Source organism: Staurois parvus, unplaced genomic scaffold (genome assembly GCF_062004578.1).
Source record: "Staurois parvus isolate SC_StPar_1 unplaced genomic scaffold, SC_StPar_1.0 ptg000454l, whole genome shotgun sequence".
In the NCBI taxonomy this organism is placed as follows: Eukaryota; Metazoa; Chordata; class Amphibia; order Anura; family Ranidae; genus Staurois; species Staurois parvus.
Window position 1 is genome coordinate 10,294,536 of NW_028318250.1, and position 23,215 is coordinate 10,317,750.

The 23,215-nt window shown below is 37.7% G+C and overlaps 1 protein-coding gene across 1 annotated transcript in view; it reads left to right on the forward strand.

Moving 5' to 3' along the window:
- Positions 1–264: 264 nt before the first annotated feature.
- Positions 265–23,215, forward strand: part of GRIK3 (glutamate ionotropic receptor kainate type subunit 3) — a 708,422-nt gene continuing 685,471 nt past the window's right edge. Inside the window, exon 1 of the mRNA XM_089688809.1 lies at positions 265–1,063. Coding sequence (XP_089544935.1) covers positions 949–1,063 — 115 coding nt within the window. The 5' untranslated portion in view covers positions 265–948. The remainder of the gene's footprint in view (positions 1,064–23,215) is intronic.

Here is a 23,215-nt window from a genome sequence, read left to right on the forward strand (position 1 = left end):
ATGACATTGGAATGTTATTAACATTAATGACGCTATTTATGGTGAGACAGATCACTTAGTAACCCTGTCCTGATGATAAAGTATCAGCTTCCTAATCATTAAACCACACCTTTCCTTGTACCCTCAAAGCTTGAGTCCCTTCCTTGCTGCATGGGTAGCAGCATAAAAAAAGCAGTATGAGTGCCAAGCTGAAGCTGGCACCTTACCCACTTCAAGTAAGTAGCTTCCTAGGAAAAGGGAGGGGGCACAGGAAGCTGTCCTGTATGAATTCAGTACTGACACCCATTTTCTGAAGGTCCATGCTACCATTTGCATCCCAGTATTACCCTGTTGTTTGTATTTGCAGTCCACCCATCCACTCCTAAAGACTACACACAAGTGCAATGAATTGTATTCACCCACTGAACAAATCACAGTCATGAGATGGTAGCTGCTTTGCATGTGGAGCAGGCAGGCTGCCTGAGTGTGTCTGCTTTTGTCAGTCCAATTCTCTCTCACTGCTAAATCTCTGAAGCCAGAGAAAGGAATATACATTTTTTTTCCTTCAGCTGCAGGATGGCTCTTGCTGCATCTGTCTTTCCTTCTCCATAAGCCCCAGGGAGCTCCTGATTTCCTATGTCTGGGATTCCACTCCACAGCTTTGCTAAGGACCAGTTGATAGCATCAATGAGGACTGCATCTAAGCATCTAGTCTCCAGCAGGTGAATGGGACTGGAGAGACCAGTACTACACATGTAAATGAAGAAGAAGCTTTTTTTTGTGGTTAGTAGAAGCATCTCCTAACCTTTGATTTCAGCTGCTGGGGCTTGGGGATAGTCTGCTAACATGTGCAGTGCAGAGGCATTCAACTGTGACTGTCTTGGGCTATCACTGGAATCTTAAAAACCGCCAAGGAAGTCCCAGGGAATCCCATATTAACTAAACTTCGTGGGGATTTTGTTTCTAACAATGACACATTACTGGCTCTCTTTTTGGAGTATGGTTTTAAAATACTGGGCAGTTTTGTTCTGCTACATCGTCTGGCTTCAGGACTGTCAAGGAATGCCACACGTTATTCGCATAGGTAAGTGTCTGCAATTCTTCTTTCGCTTGCACCTTTACCGACCTTGTGTGCCAGGGGGATGCAGCAGTAAAATGTCAAGCTGTGTTGATCTTTGTTTTACTGAAAGGGTTAACTGCGTGATTCCCTCTGGAGGAACGTCTTTGAGATTGTTCGTTGCAAACTCTAGATTGAAAAAGACGACTTATAAGGGGACACCAACTGTCCGGGTTTCCCGACTGTCCAGAGTCTACATTTTGATGACATCTGCGTACACCTGCCTAGCTTTATCAGTCCTTCACTGCAGTTTATTTGAGCTGTCCCTAAGGACACAGATATAGGCTGCGACTGTGCCCATAGATCTGCATGCAGGTGGAATCGTACAGCATGTCTGCTGATGCTCTCAGCCTGGTTTGCACCATTTAAAACAGTACTTTATTAAAAAGTTGCTTATATGAACACAGAATGTATCATTTGTTATTCTCTGCAAGGGAATTCGGCATTGAAAGGGTAAGGCTTTTGAGAGCACAAAGCAAGCGCTGTAGTTTGAGCTTTGAGATACTGTCATAGCGTTCTATGAACAGATGTCTAGTTTCGAAACAAAGTGGCAATGTTTTCACCTATTGTCTTCAGCGATGCTCCAGATCAGCTGTGAATTATTCTTTCTGTGCTGTCTTCAGCTTTGTGTTGTTGCTTCCTGAAAACTGTGATAGTCTGTGATAAGTCACGCAGTTGTTTCCCCCCTTCATAGCAGATTAACTTTATGTTATTCATCCACGGGCAGCCAAAAGGATATGTGGGAAGCTTCCCAGCTAAAGAAAAAAAAAATCCTGTTAAGGTTATAGACTGTGCTGTCTGTTCATTTATTGACCTTGGGGGTCCACTAATCTCCTGGCTCCCCAAGGACAGACTATACTAAATTAGGTTAACAGCTGCATTTCACTGAGTATTGAAATAGGACTCTTCCACCTATACCCACACAGCCTGTGATGATGACAATTTGGAGTATAAGAGGTTTATATTTGAAATCTATCCACAGCTTTCATTGCTATCAAGGCCTGCAATGTAACAAGGGTGTAATCTACTTTCTGAACAGTTGCTTAAGAAAAAAATTCTTGATACTCCTAAGAAGAGATTTTATTTCTCTAGAAGTATATGTTGATATGGTTGAACTTTAAAAGTGAATACTTAGCGTATGTATGTTTTATAGCATTGTGAGTTTTCATTAAACGCAATAAGATATACATCTTACATATTTTACCTTAAAGAAGTACTTAAAGAAATACAAAAGGGTTAAAATCTCCTGATTTTACTAATAACATATACGGTTTCTAAAATATGTACACACATATATATATATATATATATATATATATATATTTATTTATTTATTTATTTTTTGTCCCTTGTTTTAGTAAGTCGGTAAAAACAAAGTTCAGTTTTGTCAATGTCAGGTCTTGAAGCAGGAAAATCTATGTGCAGTTATGCCATACTCCAATGGATCTTCAGTTTATGAAATAGATTTTATCATCGACAATGTATTTTATAGGTCTTTTATAACTGACAAAGAAAAAACATACCCAGAAAGCATTTTTTTTTCTTTGTCTTTTTCAGCGCTGAGGCAGGTGGTGGAAAAGACACACTTTCCAAGCAATTTATAAACCCCAAATCAAAGATAAATCCATTTAAACACTTGGTTAAAGTAGAGTTTTGTTAGTTCATCACAATATATTTTTTGACATATAATGTTTGACAGTGTTCAGTATGTGATTTCATTGTAGCATAACTGACAAATAGAGTGAGTCCTATTTGATATGAGTTTTATGAGCTTTATGTATTATTTTGTGATTAACCCAAATAATAGGCAGACATTTTTTGGGGGGGCTTTTGAACTACAACTAGTTAAATAATTTCAGAGAAAAGGCCATGTGTTGGATTTGTGGCTGGATAAAAGCCGCTTCAGGAAAAGATGACCGCAAGAAGTTTGTTTTTTTAATAACCTAGTAACTTAATCACTCTATGCTGCATATATGCTTGAAAGGCAAAGTATTTTCACACCATTACACTGTAAAACAGCAACACATGTTTATATCATAGTATTGAGTTTTAGGTCGTGATATGACCATTCAAAAATAAATCTCAAATGTGATTGGGAATCCTTCTATGAGCCAAAACTGGACTTCTTTGATTTTCATTTTCTGGGTTAATAACCTGTTGGTCCCAATATAACTGATGAAGACACAGTTATATGGCTTTTAAGAATAAAAACTCGATGTAGCTTGTTAACAATCTGGAGGTCGTGCAACAGCAGGAGTTGATAGTGATAGTTCATCATCAGAGGTCACAGAGGAGAAAGAGGCTTGGGGCTTCCACCTGACTGGCATGTTAAAGAGAAAAATGTCTGTCTGTACACTTTATAACTGAATAAAAGTATGTTCACATGGCTAGCCTTGTCAGCTTTCTCTTGTATGAGTAACAATATTAAACATCATGGGTCTTTGTTAGAGATGTATTCTTGTTTCATAAAAGAAATAAAACTTCATGATGGATATAAAACGACAGTTAAATGGAAAATACCATTCTCAGAATGTTCAACTATATCATATTACTTAGCCCTAAATAGGTATACATTGACATTATTCTTAATGTAAGTTTTAGTGCACTGCCAATTGTTGGTTTCCAACTGAAAAACGACAATTTATGTATTTTTGATTCGGTAAAGGAAGATCCAATTCTAATTCTTTAAGCACATCTTTATAAATTGCTTTGCTTGCTTGGTTGGAGAACAGTTTATAGCTAATGGATAAGGCTTATTATAAGAGGTGATCACCGCCATTTATAAGATCATTAAAAAACCTCTACAAGGTTATGACTCGCTTCTATTCTTACACAAGATTTGCATTTCTTGAGGAGTTTGAAAAGACGTAATACATGAGATCAGGTCTCCTACACATATTCCTGATGAATTCTCCCAACAATATTACAACCTATCAAACCCATTTGTGTCACAGGAAGAACGCCCTTACACGCTAATATATGCAGCATGTAGTATGCTCTCTGCTGTCACTACTGTAAATGCACATAATTAATACAGACTATAAATACACTACGTAGGGTTCAAACTTCAAATATTATTTGACAGGATAGATGTGAATGATGAAAGTCGGGTTACAAATAAATGATTAATATGTTGTCAAGGTTGGGACCCTGATGCTTATCTATCTGTCTTTACCACACTCTTACTTCCTAATGCTCCTTGAGATCTCAAGGTTCATTTATACAGTCTGGCTCTTTGTATCCATCTGGCCTCATTTCACTACATTTCATTCTTTTTTTTATAGTACATGCACCCTAAGCATCAATGAATTAAAGTATGTGCACTTCTGTTATTCCTCTATTCCCTTACTATGGTCACTGAAAGACAAAGGCCCCCAATTTCCACCTTCTTACAGTTTGCGTGTAAAGAATAAATTCTCCAATACCCTCAAGTCAGGCTACACAGGGATTTCTGTTCATGTTTTTATGCAGAACGGATATTCTGATTTCCATCAAATATTATTACAGATATTGAAAAGCAATGATCTGTATTTTATACAGTAACCTCTTTTTCATGAAGGATAAGCATTTCATTGTTAGTGCTGCATAGGCTAAGAAGAAATGTCAATAGGACAAGAAAAAAACTACAAATACAGTATTTCCTTGATGGACCATCTACAGGTAATGGTAATTTCTTGCTCACGTCCTTTAAAAAAAAAAAAAAAATATATATATATATATATATATATATATATATATATATATATTTTATATATTTTTTTTTCAGGTATAGGGTATAAGCTAAAATATACCTTTTTGTCATCTTTTGAAGCTTTTAGAAACAGAAATGTATTTTCTTAGCAAAGATATAAAGATAAAATTTAGCTAAATGCGTAATTTTCTTATGAATTCCTATATTTGTGTCCTTGCGGAAAAAAAAATTGTAACCAGGACAAATACATAGACATCCAAGAATTTCTGTCATTACAATAGCAAACTCTTACACCACTTGTCCTGTAAGTCCTGCTGTACAAGGAGCATACCAATACTGCCATAGGTTTTAATACCAGAGGTCAGCATATTGGAAAGGCTGTCATGTGATATCATGCACGTGCACCTCCCACATTGTTGCTGTTCATATAGAGGGTTCTGGCTAACCCTGTATATAGTAGGCACTACCTAAATCCTTCAGTAGCAGAGCAACAATGCGTATACACCATTTGAGGTTTCTCAACAGCGGGCAATACAGCCACACCTTGACAACTCATTGGGATGGCTAATTTGTTGTCTCCATATCAAGGATCGGTGTTAGGGAACATTACAGAGGTATATTTTGGACTTTTGTTAGCCAGAAGTGTTATTACTTGCAAAACCCAACTGGACCTATTATCCATCATCCTTACCACTTTTACCAACAAGAGCAAGAACATTGGATCTACTGTTTCCAGCTATCATCTTTGATGTGCATTTAGCTGCTGTTGTACAGATGATACTGCTGTTAAACCTTTTTGATACTCCATTTATTGTTGCCTTTTTTTCCCTTGGCATTGGAGTATTTTTATCTGTGTGTAATTTTTATTACGACATTTAAATAAAAAAAAAGTCAAAAACCAACAGCTTTCCATTGTTAGTTAGGATCTGATTGTTTTGGTGAACAACTATTTATTTGAAAGATGTGGGATGAGGATACATGGATAAGGGTTTTTTATGTATTTTCAAGCAAAAAAAAAGACCTATTCCTAGTATGAGAAATGCAGACTTGAAGGCATGCTGCCCTTCAAATCAGAGCTTTAACTGCCAGCAGCTCAATCATTACATGCAATATCAGGTTAACCGTAAGCCTTTCAATATTCAAATTTAATGGAATACTAAATTCAGCATGAGCATAGCCATTCTGAAAGGTTAGCTCTTTGTGAGCAACTGATTCCTTGCTGCTTTTGGCTATGGAGACACATTTCAGTAGGAAGCACCCGTTACTGTTTTTCCTCTGCTGATTACTCAGCAAGAGCAGGTTGAATGTGATTGGTAAGGGTGATTTTTAATTTTTCTTTTATTCCACGAGGTCTACAGCCAGTCAGTGATAACACTTTTGAAAGATTGATATCAGAAAGGTGAGAATTTATACTCTATATCACCATCTGGTGGGAGCAACATAAAATGAAAAATGGAACATAAAAGTGTATCTAAACCTAACAATGAAAATGGAATACATTGCAGCTTACCAGCCCATAGATTTGGTGGCTGCCTTATTTTTTTTTCTTTTTTTCAGGCTTTTTTTTTCTGAATTTTTCCCTTCTGATTATGCCAGCAACACATTTTCTGTACTAAGATAACACCTCTCATTCACCGTACTGTATCTATGGAGCAGTTGTTTCATCATCCTAAGACAGGAAATATTTCAGTTTCTGTTTTGGAGCCATAGAACACCTCCTCCTCTCCTCTTAGACAAAACATAGGGGAAGGTGTTCTTTAGTGCACATAGAGAGCTGAGAATGATACTAATAAGGGTGCATAACAAGCACCGAACAGAGGAAGTTATCAGCATGTTAGATTTCCGGCAGGATCAGCTGGAATTTTATGCCATTATTTAATATATACAATATAATAAGACACTCTCAATGAAATATTTAACAGACCAACAGGGTGCAAACAAGAGCAGATTATTGTTAAGGTTTACATACATTCTAAACCAGTGTTTCTCACCCAGGGTTCCATGGAACCCTAGGTTTAGTCTAGACGTTGTCAGGGGTTCCTTGAGCAATGCCTCTTAGTTAGGTTCCCACTGACACCATTGATCATTTTAGCTGTATCTGTAAGAGGGCATTTCTTCTCAATGACCACAAGTGCAAGGAGCACCATGTTCACCGACCATCACATTAATGTATCATGAGTTGTAGATATAGAAATTTTGTAGCAGAGGTTCCCTAAGACAGGAAAATTATTTCAAGGTTGAGGCAGCACAGTGGCTAAATGGTTAGCACTTCGGCCTGGCAGTACTAGGGTCGTTGGCTTGAATCCCAGCCATGGCACATCCTGCCTGGAGTTTGCATGTTCTCCCTGTGCCTGTGTGGGTTTCCTCTGGGTACTCTGGTTTCCTCCCACACTCCAAAGCCATGCTGGTAGGTTAATTGGATCCTGTCTAAATTGGCCCTTGTATATTAATGTGAGTTAGGGACCTTGAGGGTAAGGGGCTGATGTGAATGTACAATATATATGTAAATCGCTGCATAAATTGACAGCGCTATATAAGTACCTGAAATAAATAAATAAAAATAAAAGACTGCTCTAAATGTTGAAGTATTTATTTAATAATAATAATTAAAAAAATGTATATATATACACACATGGTAACATCATAGATAGATAGATAGATAGATAGATAGATAGATAGATAGATAGATAGATTTATGACGTTACCATGTCAAATAAGAGGCAATTTTGCTAATGTAGTAGTATCTCAAAGATGACGCAAAGGAGAAGGTTTACTAGAACTGGAGAGTGCAACATCTGGTGCAGCTGTGCATAGAAGCCAATCAGCTTCCAGCTTTTATTGGCAAAGCTTAATTGAACAAGCTGAAGTTAGAGGCTGATTGGCTACCATTCACAGCTGCAGCAGATTCTGAGTGCTCTAGTTTTAGTAAATCTCCTCCAATACATTGTTTCGAGAGAACAGGCATTTTTTTCCCTAAATTAAACACTAGAGGAGCTCTTCTATTTCAGCTTGGAATTATTATTAAATGACCCCCGTAGAGGAGGCTGTATGGATTTACACACGTTAAAGAAGATGTGAACGGAAAAAAAGCCTGCCATTGCTAAACTGTCCTTTTGACAATGCTACATCTCTGGCTAATATGTCAGTTTGATTCAGCACTCCCACTGCGTCACTAATGCAGAACACCTGTGCTGATCAGGAGAGCTGACTTTTTCTAGGACAACACTAGCTGCATGATTGTTCAGTGACTCATTAAGTATAAGACAGCCAACCACCTAGCATTTTCTAAAGAAGGTCACCTCGGCACAGGCTTCCTTTAATAAAGTATATAAGTAAAGTATCAGTTGATTACGAACAGTGAATTATTCTGATGCTCAATAGCTAGCATCTAATGCTAAAATGAATTAAATGCATTTATGGTTGGTAGCCAGTAGAGGAAAAAGTAAGTCATTCCTTGTTGTTATTAAGTTTGTGGTATATTTATTTTACTTTGTATGATTTTTAATATTTTAAATTATTCAGATTGCATTTTGAATCCAAATTACCATCGCATTTCCTGAGTGCATAAGGAGATGCATGTACCTTTCTTTCCAAATCACTAAGTGAATCGTTTTAATCATTGCTGATTGGCTATGCCTTCTTGTGGTTGACTGGACATTTTTATCAGTTCATTGATTACTTACAGTACATTGGGAATAGGTCACGGACCAAATAACCTCATTTGACAAGTGGATCAATTCAGATTGAATCACTTCATTTAACAAGTGGATCAATTTAGATTCTGTCAACTTAAGGCACTCAATCTAAGGAGCCAGTGTTATTTTTTTTTCCTCACTTAACTGAATGTGTCATTTAGATGTATCAAGATTAAAATATGTCCTTTCACTCTTCTGTCATGCATGTTTCTGGTGCCAAATGAGATTTCTTGTGCTTTTATTGATGGTTTTATTCTATATGGATCGTCCCTAATGTAGGCATATCGTGAACGGTATAAAAAAGCTGTATTAGGGCTAAGTCATTAAAAAAAAAAAAAATCACACATGATGAATCTAGAAATAGTACAGTATGAACCATTAAATGTCACTCAATTGAATTCAAAGTGGATCTTTTAACTGTGTGGCAATGCAGTTTTCTATAAGTCGCAATAATTCAGCTGATTCAAATCAGCATAATTATAAGACAGATAAAAATAAAAGCTGCATATTTGCCTCTTTAATTTCATTACATTTAATCTCAACTGCTAGACTGGGTCCTGCATAAGTCACTTTGACTATATGCTAAATCAAGGTAGTGTTCTTCACTGAGGAGCATGGTTGACTCTTTCATGAGTCAGATAAAGTGCTCTAGTATGTGTGGTCTTGGCAGCTGAGATATACAATTGACATTTTGGCATAGGAACTGCTCTGGGGACAGTGTAAAAGTTTAATAGCAATAATCACCATATGCAAAGGGCATTTCCTTTCAGTGGTCATATCCCTATGCAGAGTTATGGCTATATAGGTTTATAAGCCATTTACAATAAAAATTTACCTTTATCAGTCTAAGCTATATGATAGCCAGGAAGCTGATGTTGCCATCATATACCCATGGCTCCTAGTTGCTATGTAATGCAAATTAGACGTGAAGTAAAAAAGAACATCTATAGTGTCAATTGTACCTATGTGGTACCCTGAAAATGGTACTTGCTGTATTGCATTTCATAAACACTTTGTGACTTCCTGGCATGCAACTGTGTCTAGAAATTGCTGTTCTACAGCCTAATAGCTATAGATAAATTTGCAGCGTGAGATCACCTTAGGCAATGCAGCTAGTCTCACAAGATTTAGAGTTAGATTATGCAATGTCGAGTCTGTTCTGAATACTGTTCTTCCTGGAAAAAAAGCTGTACAGGATGACAGGCAGTGCAAGTATCTGCCTGCTTCTTCTTCTGTAGATCTGTGCTTCCCTAACTCTCTTGATGCTTCAGATTCATTACCCCACCAGTAATCAGATCACCATTCATCAGCAGAGCAGCTCAGATAAAAGGAAGCAAGCTCTGCTCTTCTACCAGGATATCCACCTCTAAAAGGAAGACACAGTACAGAACAAGGCGTGGTAAACCAGCAATAGGGAAAAGATCCACTTCAGGCAGCCTATAGGCAATTCCTACTAGCCCATTACCCTCTGCTTGCCTTTTTTGGTCACAGATTCTACAGTAGAGGTCATCACCAAACCACTAAAGTTCATTGAAGTTATCCACAGAAAGGAGAATTAATGAAACATGTAGTAATTCTGAAATTTAAAGTGGTTGTAAACCTCTGACATGAAATATTAACAAAACACATCCTTCTATACGGTATACTTGTCTATATCCAATACACTGAGTGTTATTTCTCTCAGTTGCCTCATGTCTCTGTTATCTGCATAAGTCACTTCTGATAACATTTCCCAACTCCAAGTTAATTGGTGATGGGGAAGGAGAGCTCCAGCACACAGTCTGTGATTGACAACCACAACTGTGCTTGTTCTCTGTGTACAGTGAGGAGGGGGGTGTTTCCCTTCCCTCCAATCAGGCCTCAGAGCTTTCCTCACTGAGCTCAGCATTGTGAAACTTCATATTCCCGCCCTTGCTTTTCAGAGCTGACAGATGCTGTGTAAAATGTGCACTTTGGAAGGCTGTAGAGAAGAACTAAAGATAAACAGGTACAACTTATATAGGAGGCTTTGCTTCATTCCTGTGAGTCACTGGAAGTTAATCACTTTAATGGGTATATGTAAGGGTTTACTACTTTAAGGAAAAGGTTGCAGTAGCTGGTAAGAGAACAGCAGATATGCTGTAGAATTTCCAAACTGAAATTGACCCTTAGTTTAGATCCTGTTGTGAAAGACTATTGGCAGATCTAGCTCTTGGGAGTACTATAAATACTAGATGTATGCAACACTTTTTTTGTAAATGCCTTATCATTTTTTCTGAGGAATCAAAAATATATAGGGGTCGATTTACTAAAGGCTGTTCACTTTGCAAGGGAAGTTTCACTTTCCCGGGGAATTTATCGTATAGCTTTGTGAATGCAATGAAGCTTCCTTTTGTAAAAAATACCCAATCACATTCAAGGAGAATAAACCCAGTTGCATGCAAGAAAAATAAAAAAAAAACACTATTTTTGTTTTGCACATAATTAGATGATAAAGTCAGCAGAGCTTCACCTCCTTCATTAAGCTCATCAAATTCCCATGCATAGTGCAACTTTTCTTGCAAAGTGAACAGTCTATTTGCCTTTAGTAAATAAATCTTCAATAAACCAAATAGAATGACTGTAATATATTATAACGCGATGATCCAGACTTCATACTGAGATCAAATCTGGGTTTTACATTGTTCACCTTTGATAATGACATGAATTAGCGTCATTGCCAGCTTTCAATTGCACTATTTCAATAACAGCTAGGAGGGGGTCCTGCGCTGATCAATACAGGAGTCTGAATTAAAAGTCCAATTTTGGTTTAAGAGTAAAACCACTTTAGCTTCAAGAGCTACAAACTGTACCATTACTGGTCCATGCCTGCCAAACATTCTCTAAAAATGACCATGTGTAATCAAAATAAGTGTACTGCCCTTTATCTGTCCTACATTATAAATACTTAAGTCTTTTTTCCATTCAGTCAATAACATCCAAGAAAGAATCCATTATATGAATAAAGCTTGAATGTCCTTTCTCCTTTACTTTACTGGTTATTTTGTCTGTAATCTATATAATGATTTAATTGGGTACAAATGAGGTTAAGTTAACTGGTGTAAACAGCACAGCCTTGGCAGATACGTACATTTAAATAAAATGAATATGTACAAACGTACACGACTGACTTTAGCAGTGTGACTCTATATAAAATCCATTTCCCAAATGTGAGGTTTCACGTGAAGATTACTAAACCACTGGTCTAAAGTCATTTGCTTTTAGCTGGAAAAACCCCAAACATATTGATTTTCATTCAGGATCTGTCTGCTTCTACACTGGCACATACATAGAGGAATCTCCCAGAGACACGGTGACTGAAAGCTACCCGCAGTGGCTGAATCTGTAAAAATGTCAGCTTGGAGGGCATTGGAAGGTTAACGTTAGCATGTGCAAGAAGAGAAAGTGATGTTTTCACAATATTAAATGCCTAAAAGATATTAATATGTAACGGTGCTAAATAACAACACAGCAAATGTAATGCTTGATGACTTCACGATTTCTCATGCGTTTTTAACTGTATCTTGTATGTTGTAGCAAACTTCACACAAATGTACAACTAATAATAATAAACAGAAAGCGCCAATCATCAAAATAATTCTATAAAAAGCTGCAAACTTCTAACCCAAAAATATTGGTGAAAAAATAAAAACAACAAAATCAGAATGCGCTTATATCATATATCGTGCAAAACTGTGCAAAGATTATAAATATATATTGTAAAAAAGAGACCCCAGTGAATCTCTACATAAATTGTTCATATACAAAAGTCCAAAATCCCAAATTATTTCTTCTTAAATCAAATAAATCCACCGTGCTCAATCCACCACCAGATGAATGGAATAAACTCACCAGAGCTAGATGCTGATCAAATTATAAATCAGCACAAGCGTATTTGCTCTGGGAGCGATGAGAAAATCCAAGGAAGCACCCTCCTGTAATTAGAAATCCAGGCACCAGGAGCAATACTCCGCAACCACTCTACGATATGGCCAGGACTTTTTATACAGCGGTCATCCTCCAAACACATGATAGTATCACTCCAAAATAAAGAAAAGGCATGATGGTGCAGTACGTAAAAACTATGTATGTTTATTTAAAACTCATATTACTCACAAAGCAAGTGTCCACCTGACACTGGTATAACAAGCGATAGAGATGCACAAAAGCATGTAACGAACGAACGAACTCCGTTCACTGCGGACACCTCGCCGACAGTTGCCGGGAACGTCCTGACGTCATCCAATAGGCTCCGCCCTACGCGTTTCGTCACACTGACGTCCTCACGGAGCACCATCATGCCTTTTCTTTATTTTGGAGTGATACTATCATGTGTTTGGAGGATGACCGCTGTATAAAAAGTCCTGGCCATATCGTAGAGTGGTTGCGGAGTATTGCTCCTGGTGCCTGGATTTCTAATTACAGGAGGGTGCTTCCTTGGATTTTCTCATCGCTCCCAGAGCAAATACGCTTGTGCTGATTTATAATTTGATCAGCATCTAGCTCTGGTGAGTTTATTCCATTCATCTGGTGGTGGATTGAGCACGGTGGATTTATTTGATTTAAGAAGAAATAATTTGGGATTTTGGACTTTTGTATATGAACAATTTATGTAGAGATTCACTGGGGTCTCTTTTTTACAATATATATTTATAATCTTTGCACAGTTTTGCATGATATATGATATAAGCGCATTCTGATTTTGTTGTTTTTAAATGTACAACTAAGTAGTCCATTTTTCAAGGAAATGTCTGAACTTTTTTTGTGAAAACATTAAAGTGAAAAAGAAATAGCTTTTAGTTTATACGCTCCATCTTTAAACTATTTTGCCTTTCTCTGTTTTCAAATATTTAAAAAAAGTTGTCAACTCAACATTTCATATTCCTGATATGTGCCTGCTGTACCATGTACTTGTATGAAAACGGGTCCTGCTCTTTGTGCATTGCTTTCTTTGTGTGAAAGCCCTGGTGTTCCTGCCAGTCTCTCTGCTTTCCTATTACAAAACTGACCACACTATGCAGAAGAGCACAGTGTGGTCAGTTTTCTGGCTGTGGTGAGAACTCAGCCTGCTCTCCTCCAATGATCGGACTTGTCCTACCCCCCCCCCCCCCACAATCATTTACTTAGAAGATCAGTATCCTGCTGCTGCTCCTCTCTTAAGCAGCTGAGAATAGAGATTATGTGATCACTTACAAAAATGGGAAAAAAGGTATTTATAACGTTTTTATTTTTTTAGATCTATACACAAATGTTTTGCCTTTCATTTCTTTTTTTAAACTGAATGGGTTGTTTTACAAGGTTAGGGTTCACAAATACTTTAATATTTTATTTTTGCATAAAATGACATGCATTACCTCTATGTATGTCTAACCCCATCTGAGAAGGAAACAGATCATATTTCATGATAAATCAAGGAAGGGAAGAAAAGTGACATATTCTTAAAATTGAGATAGAAAATAAATGGCATAGTAGCTTGAGAAAGACTAGTAATTATTATAAGTAGACACTGTCTATGAAATAGAAATAGAAGAGAGAAATATAAAGCCTAACACCCCATTCACACTAGGTTTTTTCAAAAACGCGCTTTCAAAGTGTGAAAACAGAATCCTGTGGAGGGCCGTTTATCTCAAGGTACTCTTGATAAACCACTATCTACTCTATACAGGATCTTGCTCATTACTGACTCTCCCAAAATTGAAAGGTTGTGGGATCTCTGGAACGGGGATATTCCTTCCCTGAATAGAAAAGATTGGGAGGACTGTCTTGACTAATGCCCTAAACTGGTGGTCTCCTCTAAGGATTAACTAATCCAAACTAAATTCCTTCATTGCATATACTATACACCTATGGGACTACACAAAATGTACCGGACAGGGACCCAGAGTGCCCTCATTGCCAGATTTATTTGGGATCATACTTTCATATGTTTTGGGAATGTCCTAGAGTTAATGGCTTTTGGTCAGATGTTTTTGATCTTTATTACCCTTAGACTTCAGCTTTCGATCCCTAAAACTCCAGGGCTGGCCCTCTTAGGGATTCATGGTGGCAACCAGCATCTCCATCATAGTAAACTATTGATTTCTTACCTTTTATCCTATGTTAAGAAAGAAATCCTTTGTAAATGGACATCTACTGCATCCCCAGACATGTCCTCATAAGAAACCGTGATTAACACTGCTCTGCCCCTATACAAGCTGACATATATTTATTGTGGTTGTCCCTGGAAATACGATAAAGTTTGGCAGCCGTGGGTGTCCCAATCCGATAAGTCTGATTAGGTCCTTCCCTATCCAACAGCAAGTTTGGTGGTGCATGTGTGCCCCTTGTTTCTCTCCCCCCCTTCTTTTCCCCCTCCTTCTTCTTCCCCCCTCCCCATTAAATTCCCCCTCCCTGAGGAGTTAGAGCTAATCTTCATACTCCGACTGTTATGGTCGGACCCATGAATGATGTATTATATTCTGCATGTATTTATCTGGTGACACTGGATTTTTTCAGACATAATGCGTGATCCTTTTAAACTTCTATGTTATGCCGTGTCAAATGTTTTGTTTTTCTGTTCTAATGTTATATGTCCTTCCTTTTTTTAATAAAGCACTCCTGGTTGTTAAAAAGAAATTGTGAAAACACACAATTGCATTTTCAAGTGGCATTCATTTCAAACAAAATTGCGGGACACATGATGCCCAAAAAAGGTTTCGGAACCTTTTTTGGCCGCTGTGCATCCCGCAATTTTGTTTGCGCTATCGCAGTGCTTTTGTCACATGAAAAAACGTGCCACAGTCATGGCAAAAATGCCCTGCATTTATAGGCGCCATTCAAATGAATGGCACCTGAAAACACGATCACGCATTTTCACACTTTGACAGCGCATTGTCAAATCACAGGCAGAATCATGGCAATTCCGCCCATGATTTAAAAAAACCTAGTGTGAATGGAGCCTAATGAACACATTTTGAAAACTCTCCTAGAAGCTTTTCCTCTTGGCAACAACGTTTAGGAGCATTTACAGATGTCAAGCTCATGGGTGTTACTTCATTTCATGGGCCAGAATAATAATTTATTCTGGTCATTGAAAAGTATTAGTGCGCAAGCACTAAACACATCTAGTATTGACATGTGTCTAGCTGAGTTTAGACACATTTACAGGTGCTTACACCGTTTACAGGAGCCAAGCGTTTATTCTGCTAAAACGCTGCTGCTCTCCGATGCATTGGTAGTGTTTTTTTTCCTGAAGGGGCAACTGGAAGCAGGGGGAAAAAATGTGTGGCACCCCTAAAAGCAGCAGTAAAAATTCCCTGCATGCATGAGGCTTCATGGAGGAATACAAGTCACTTTTAAAATAGTTATATGCAAATTGAGATTAGTGATCTGTGAAAGTCACCTTCCAAAATAGTATACACAAAATGCTGCAAGGTTCTACACACCTTGATATATATTAAAATAAAGTTTGTTATCTATTCTGATGGAGTTTGACATGCATAGAGGTAATTCATGTCATACATTTTATGCAAAAATAGTTTATAGGCTCTAACCTCAGGCTTACATATTCATCTCTTTCTATGTTTTCTGTACTCTCACAGATGCTACAGTGTGGTCCCAATAACCACACTTTCACAGTGACATTGTCATTATGTTATGGTCAGTGATGGCCCAAACACCCCAGTATTCGTTTCTCAGTCAAACCTAACGAACGTTTGACCGTGAACTCAATATGTAAATATGTAAATTCAAGTGCCCATTTTGAAGGCTTGTATGTGAGCTATTGGCCATAAAAGGGGTATGGGGACTCGGGTACTGCCCTGAGGGACATGAATCATTGAAAAAAAAGAAATTTTAAAAAGTACTGTTTTTAAAGGGGAAGTAATCTTTTTTTGCTTAAAGTAAAAAAAATAAAAAAGAAGAAAAATTCCTTTAAATATTATGCCGGGGGGGGGGGGGGGTCTCTTTAAACTACTAAATTTCACATCTGCTTCAGCAGAACTGACATTTTTTTTTTAAATTTCATTTTTATTAAAAAAAAAACAAACAGAAAACAGGGTAGTGTCCACCACCCAATCCATACCAGACCCATTCAGTCTGGTAGGAAGGTTAGGAAGGACCCCACAGTAATTTTTTTTTTTTAAAGTGCGTGGGGTTCTCTCTAAATGCCATACCAGGCCCTTTAGGCCTGGTAGGACTTTTAAGGGGGAACCCACCCCCAAAAAATGGAGCAAAAAAAAGCTCTGGTCCCCCCTATATTTCTGCCAATCCCTTGATTCGAGCACAGGCCTGGCAGGATTACCAGGGTTATGCGGCTTACCAGACCTCATGCCGATGGGGACAAGGGCCTCTTCCCCACATCCCTAGCCCAGTTAGCATCAGGGTATCCCTTTAAATAAAGGGGCAACCTGATGCTGCCCCCCCTTGTGAATGAGTAAGGGGTACATTTAGAAAAAATAAAGACACCAGACTTTTTAAAAATTCCTTTAATTGAATAAAAAAAAACAGTTTTTGACAACTCCTTTAATAAAAAAAACAAAAGCCAAAAAAATGGTTCCATCATTGTAATCCATCATCAATCACGGCGTCCAGCATTGTCATGAGGCCATCAAATTGCCAAAATAAAAAAAAACTCAACGCCCGCTGACCCTTTCGCACCAGCGGAGCACACAGCACAATCTGACATTTGTCAGTCAGACAATTGGATGGAGCTAGCGGTGATGTCACCACTAGCTTTGCCCAATTATGCTATGATTGGCCAAAGCAATGCACCTGACCACAGGTGTGCACCAGACCACACCTGTGCTCAGGTACATTGCTTTGGCCATTCAAAGCTCTCACAATGCACTGGGAGAACAGCCAACTGAACGCCCTTACTGTTCATTTGTTCACCAAACATACGAACAGCCGATGTTCGTGTCGAACTTACATTCGACTCACACATCAAGCCCACCCTAGTTATGGTAAATGGCGTGGTCAGGCCTGTAGACATAAAGGCGGAGATTTACTTAAACAGTTGCACTCAGGATCTGGTGCAGCTTTACATAGTAGCCAATCAGCTTCTAAATTCAGCTTGTTCAATTAAGCTATGGCAATAAAACCTGTAAGCTGATTGGTTTCTATGCAGAGTTGCACCAGAATTTGCACTCTCCACTTTTAGTAAATAACCCCCACTGTACTGTAGAGCTTTTCTCTTTTCACACAGCAGCTAGAGTTTGCATGAAGTAACTGAGATACATATATTAAAGTAACCAATTTTCTAGGTGTATGTTAAAAGAAAAAACTTGGGTGTTAAACCACAAGATCAGTTGAATAGACATATAGTAGTAGATTTTTTTTCTTGTTTTTCAGCAGCTGTAGGTTTGCATGTGATTAGTGCAAACCTGAAAAATTATTGTCAACATTCCGGTGAATAACTGTAATAATGTAAATAAGATCTGAAACATTTTCCTTGAAAACATATGGCAAAAATCCTGAGCTGGTAGGAACAGACTGATGAATCAGTGTGCAAGCATTTCTAAATCAGATTTCTCATTGTTTTTTTTTTCATCCCATTTGGGTTTCTTTATGGGAATGATTTACTAAAAGCAAATAGGCTGCTTCTTTTGCTAGGGAATTTTCATTTAGCTTGGTTAATTTGGTGAAATTTTACTTTGTAAACAATACTCAATTACATAAAAGGAAATAAAAAAAACAGATTTTTTGCTTGCTCATGATTGGATGGTGGAAGGCAGCAGAGCTCCACCAAGTTAAGTAACAATTATCTTGCAAAGTGAAAATTCCCTTGCAATTGAGCAGCATGTTTGCCTTTTGTAAACCAACCCCTGTGTTTCAGAGAAGGACGTCATCCTTAATATATACAAATAATACATCTTTTGATCAACAAAAGTGTTTTTATTCTTTATCTTGTATTGACGGACAAAGGCCATCTGGTTGTGTATAATGGTGGCTCAAAAAGGGTGTAATTAGGCTACAGTGGCTCTTCACCCTACAAAACTTCATCCCTACACTCCACTCCTCCTGTATTATGTAGTTTTTTTCCCCTGTATTCACTTTTTTAAGCAAATGTTTGACCCCACCTATCTTGCACATAATTTATCATGCTCACGTTGCCTCCTGTGATATAGAAGTCACAGGAGGCATAGCTATTCATCTAGGAAAGTAGAAGGGGGGTGGGTCTATTGGTGCATCATTGGGAGGCATGTTGGCTGAAGCCAGAAGCCTATCGATGATGTCACAGTCAAACATGGTGGTGCGGGAGCACTTCCAGAAGAGAAGAGGCTTAGCTGGATAGCGCTGGATCCACTGGTGGGTGAGTATCTGAAATGTGCTAAACACACCACCAGGTAAGCAGGTGTTCTTAAAAAAAATATGGGGGGGGAGTGAAAATCTACAAAATGAACCGCAATAACATGTTTTACCTGACAGTGGGCCAATACTAGTCATGAAAAACTGGAGTTATGAAATTTTAGAAAGGATCTTCTCTGAGTTTACGTATGGGTCCTCCAACAAGTTTCCACTCTTTCATTAAAGTGCAAAGGTCCTTTGACACCTCAATGCGGTTAGCTGCAGCACCCTCATTTCCATGCATTGACACATTGTGGTTCATTGCATTAGGAAGCAAGGTCAAAATTACATCTCAACTTGCAACATGCCCATGAAAAAATAGATGTGCTTTTCATTTTTTATTTTTTTGCACAATACACGGAACACACATAACCTATGGTTACTATGTACTATTGCAATGAAAATCATTTTATTGTGTCTAAATGTGCATTGAATGCATTAGGAATGAGTTACAATATATATATATATATATATATATATATATATATATATATATATATATATATTGAGAAAGATGGACTGAGCTTAACTGAAATGTTGAAACACTGCTGTTTTTGATCTTCCTCCTCTGCAAGGTCCATGCATGCCTCTAAACCAGATTTGGATATATATATATATATATATATATATATATATAAATATATTTCTTTTTTTCTTTTAATTCCATGGCACATAATTTGGTCTTCAAAGTCAACATGGGTTCACCTTATTCACTTAGCTAATTGAACATTCACTTTGCTAAGTGAGCACTATCTACTCCTTTAGCAAATCAATCAATACGTCTCTCATAGCAGTGGATTTCAACACACGTCATATATAAAAAGCTTCAGATTTTGACATGAATCATAGATCAAGATGGTAACAGGCACACATAGCGCCCAGTGGTTTCACATGCCTAATTTATGGTTCTTACAGGGGATTATGCTTGCTAGACTAAGTATATTTATGTTTCTTGACAAAGTACGTTAAAGAGGAAATAATATTACAGAAATAAAGATGTAGTACAGTTTCAATTTATAGTGAATGGAGGCAGAGCAGTTTATTATATGTGGCTGAACTCAGTAAGCGCCCTTTTGTCACAATTGATGGTTTCCACGTGTTATCTGAAGAAACTTACTTTCACAAAGAGCAAGAGCATTGTACAATATAAAAAGGGCTCATCAGATCAGCCTGAGCTTATAACTTGCTTGTTGATTCCGAGCTTTGTATTGTCTGATACAACATCCTTTACAAGAGCCTTTGTTCTGGGGCAGAATATACAGCAGAATCAACAAGAGAGTAATAACACATCTGTACACACATGTACACTCTTCACATTCTTTTCTTATATGTAATGGCTTTCAGTCTGATCTTAAAGTGTCAAAGCACATTTCCGTAAACTTCTTTATCTGTAGGCTGTGGACTAGTTTCTAATAGATGTTTAGTCAATCTTGGAGAGATAAAGCAGAAATAAAGTTATTTCTAAAGGATATCAGACAGAGCAAGAAGTGTGGGGAAATCCCACCAACATGGGCCCAGACAATTAAACACTTTCCCTAGTAGCATGAGGAAAGTTGAGAATGAGAACCTCTGTCAAGAAGGATTGTGTCCCGATGTGGACTATTTATTTACACTTCTTGTGCAGGTGACAGCTGTCAGACAAAAAAAAGAAGAAAAAAGAAATCTCCCCTATGGGAACATACAACATTTGAAGTCTTGCAGAAAAATTACCTCAACGTGAACAGAACAAACATTTAAAACCTTATGGATACTTTGAAGTCTGACTTCAGGATATAAGTGAGCTCCCTTCTTCTTTCTCCCCTCTATCCGATCACTGGGTTAAGAAAAAAAATTTTTTTTCACATACTATAAAGTGGAACTTAACCCATCTATTTATTTTCCAAATCAGTTACATTCAAGGCATGCTACAGTTGCTTGTGCTAACTGATCGCTTGTGTAGCAACTTGGCAACTGCAGATCAAACAGAAGCTAAGATGGCAGCTTTCTTGGCTGTACAGGTTAGGAGGGTTTAGTTCCACTTTAGGCTTCAGTTTTGTGATCATCCAATGCTGGGTCAGGAGAATGAATGGGGACCTGATGGCAAAGGTTAGCATGTGGCGCTGGATTAGCAGTTGGAAATAGTGTTTGGGAGGGACCTGAATGGGAGGACCCAGGTGATTGTAACTGAATTCACAAAGTAAGGAAATTTTACAAGCTGGCAGAATAGATTAGAGGTGGGTTGGTGGAAGGGATGGGAAAAAAATGATTTTGAGTGAAATTGGGTTTTAACTACATCTGGGTTTGTCTAAAACAACAAAATACATTGTTAGCTAGAGTTTGACCTTAAAGAAGGATTTTAGAGTGCAATACAATAACACAAAAACCTTAAACGTTCATTTTAAACTCCCCTCACCCACAGCTCCAAGTTTCTGATTTCGATCATTTTGATACTGCAACTGCAGCCATGATCCTGGTATAACAACTTCAACCTGGTGATGTACAGGTATGCCCTAAGGGGTGTGAAGTGGTTAATGTCTACTCTTTCCCATATTTTCCTGCAGACTGTACACATTAAGTTTCTGAAATCTCATTTGATATGTTTTATCCCTCATTTATGTTGCCTGTCTCTGGACTCAGCATTCTAAATTAGTTCTTACTAAAGATCTACATAGGGGAATCAGGACTTCCTTCCTCCTGCTGATGACCCCTCTAGTGGATACATCCTAGAATTCAATTCAGGGCCACCAGTAGGAGGAAGGAGGTCCTGATTCCTCTACATAGATTTTTAGTTAGACCTCATTTAGAAAATTGTGTCCAGTTCAGGAGAACTTACAAAAAAAAATTGATAACATAGAACAAGTACAACGATAGGCAACAAAAATGGTGAAACTTATGAGGGATGAAACATACGAGGTGATTTAATCATTAGGTGATTTATTTTGTCTGGATGATTAATTCAATAGTTGATTTCTTTCTTATGATTTAAAACAGTACTGTATATCCCTTATATAAATTAATTACATTTATTTATATGAGGGACATTAATTTATAGAAAGCATTTACTGTACTTTATAAATGGTATAGTTAAATTGGAACTTCAGGCAGGTATAAATTAATATAATTACCAAGCAGGATTTATAAAGCACAAACAGTTTGAGCAGTTCTTTACAAAATGGATATACACTGATTAATATAGTTAAGTATCCCTTTAAAAATAATTAAAGTATATGTGAATGCATATGGTAACACATCAAATAGAGTGCTTACTATAGGTTCCCAGTTATTAAAAAAAGGAAAAAAAAGAATATAAATTATTGTTTATTGAAGTTTTATTTGTACTAGATATCACCACACATAGCAGGAAGTATGTTCCAAGGGTTGATGCTGAAATCCAGAAGGCGGTTCCTTGTGGTGCTCATGCTCCTCTCACAGGACTGCAAGCTGTTTTTTGACAGCAAGGCTCTGGCCTGGAGCTGTCAATCAACCAGGCTGGGAGTGTGACAAGCAAGCAGACTACAGGAACTACAGCCATGTCGTGGGTGAGCACAGCAGCTTGCATCTCTTAACAATTATCCAATGTACATAAACTGACCACAGAGGCATGGATGTGCTTTTATGTTTCTAAACCCCTATTCAATCAGCGCAACACACCCAAAAATAATATGATAGGGCTCTAAATAGTTGCTGCTAAAACACTATTCGCAACTTCACAGCACCTGTACCAAAATGAATAACAATAAAGTGTAGCGCAACAGACTAATATATCATATAAAAATAAATAATAAACAATAATTAAAGTCCCATTAAAAAGTCTCTTATAACACCACTGTGCAATGTGTATAAGATAAATCTTCTCTCTTTTTCAGTGCCAACCGTGCCACCATCATTAGGTGAATAACCTTTTCACCGCACTTTATGACCTCATTAATAGGTTATTATGCGCTCCACATACGCGGACACACTTACCCTCTGTGGTCTTCCTCCAGCTCCTCTCCCGCCACTGCCACGGTATACACTCCTCCAGATGACGCTCCTCATATAATATGTATTATGGAAAACAGAAAAGTAGAATCATAGTGCTCTCTATTTATAAAACGATTTATTAGCGCTCAGATGAAAAACAAAATGTAAGAAACAAGCCAGCATATAATGTATATTTTGATACATGGCTCACCACCGTGCTCTCCCGGATGGTCATCAGTTCAAAATGTCTAGGGCTCAGCTCCTTCCACCTATACACGTTACACCCTAGATTCGGGCTTCCTCAGTAGCCTTGCCATGGTCAGTTTACACCCAGCTAAAAATATATATATATAAATATTACGGTAAAATACACTTTAAATGCAATTTTACATAGATAAATCATTTGTGCCTAAATCTTTCTTGGGATCAGCCTCATGGTATTCCAGT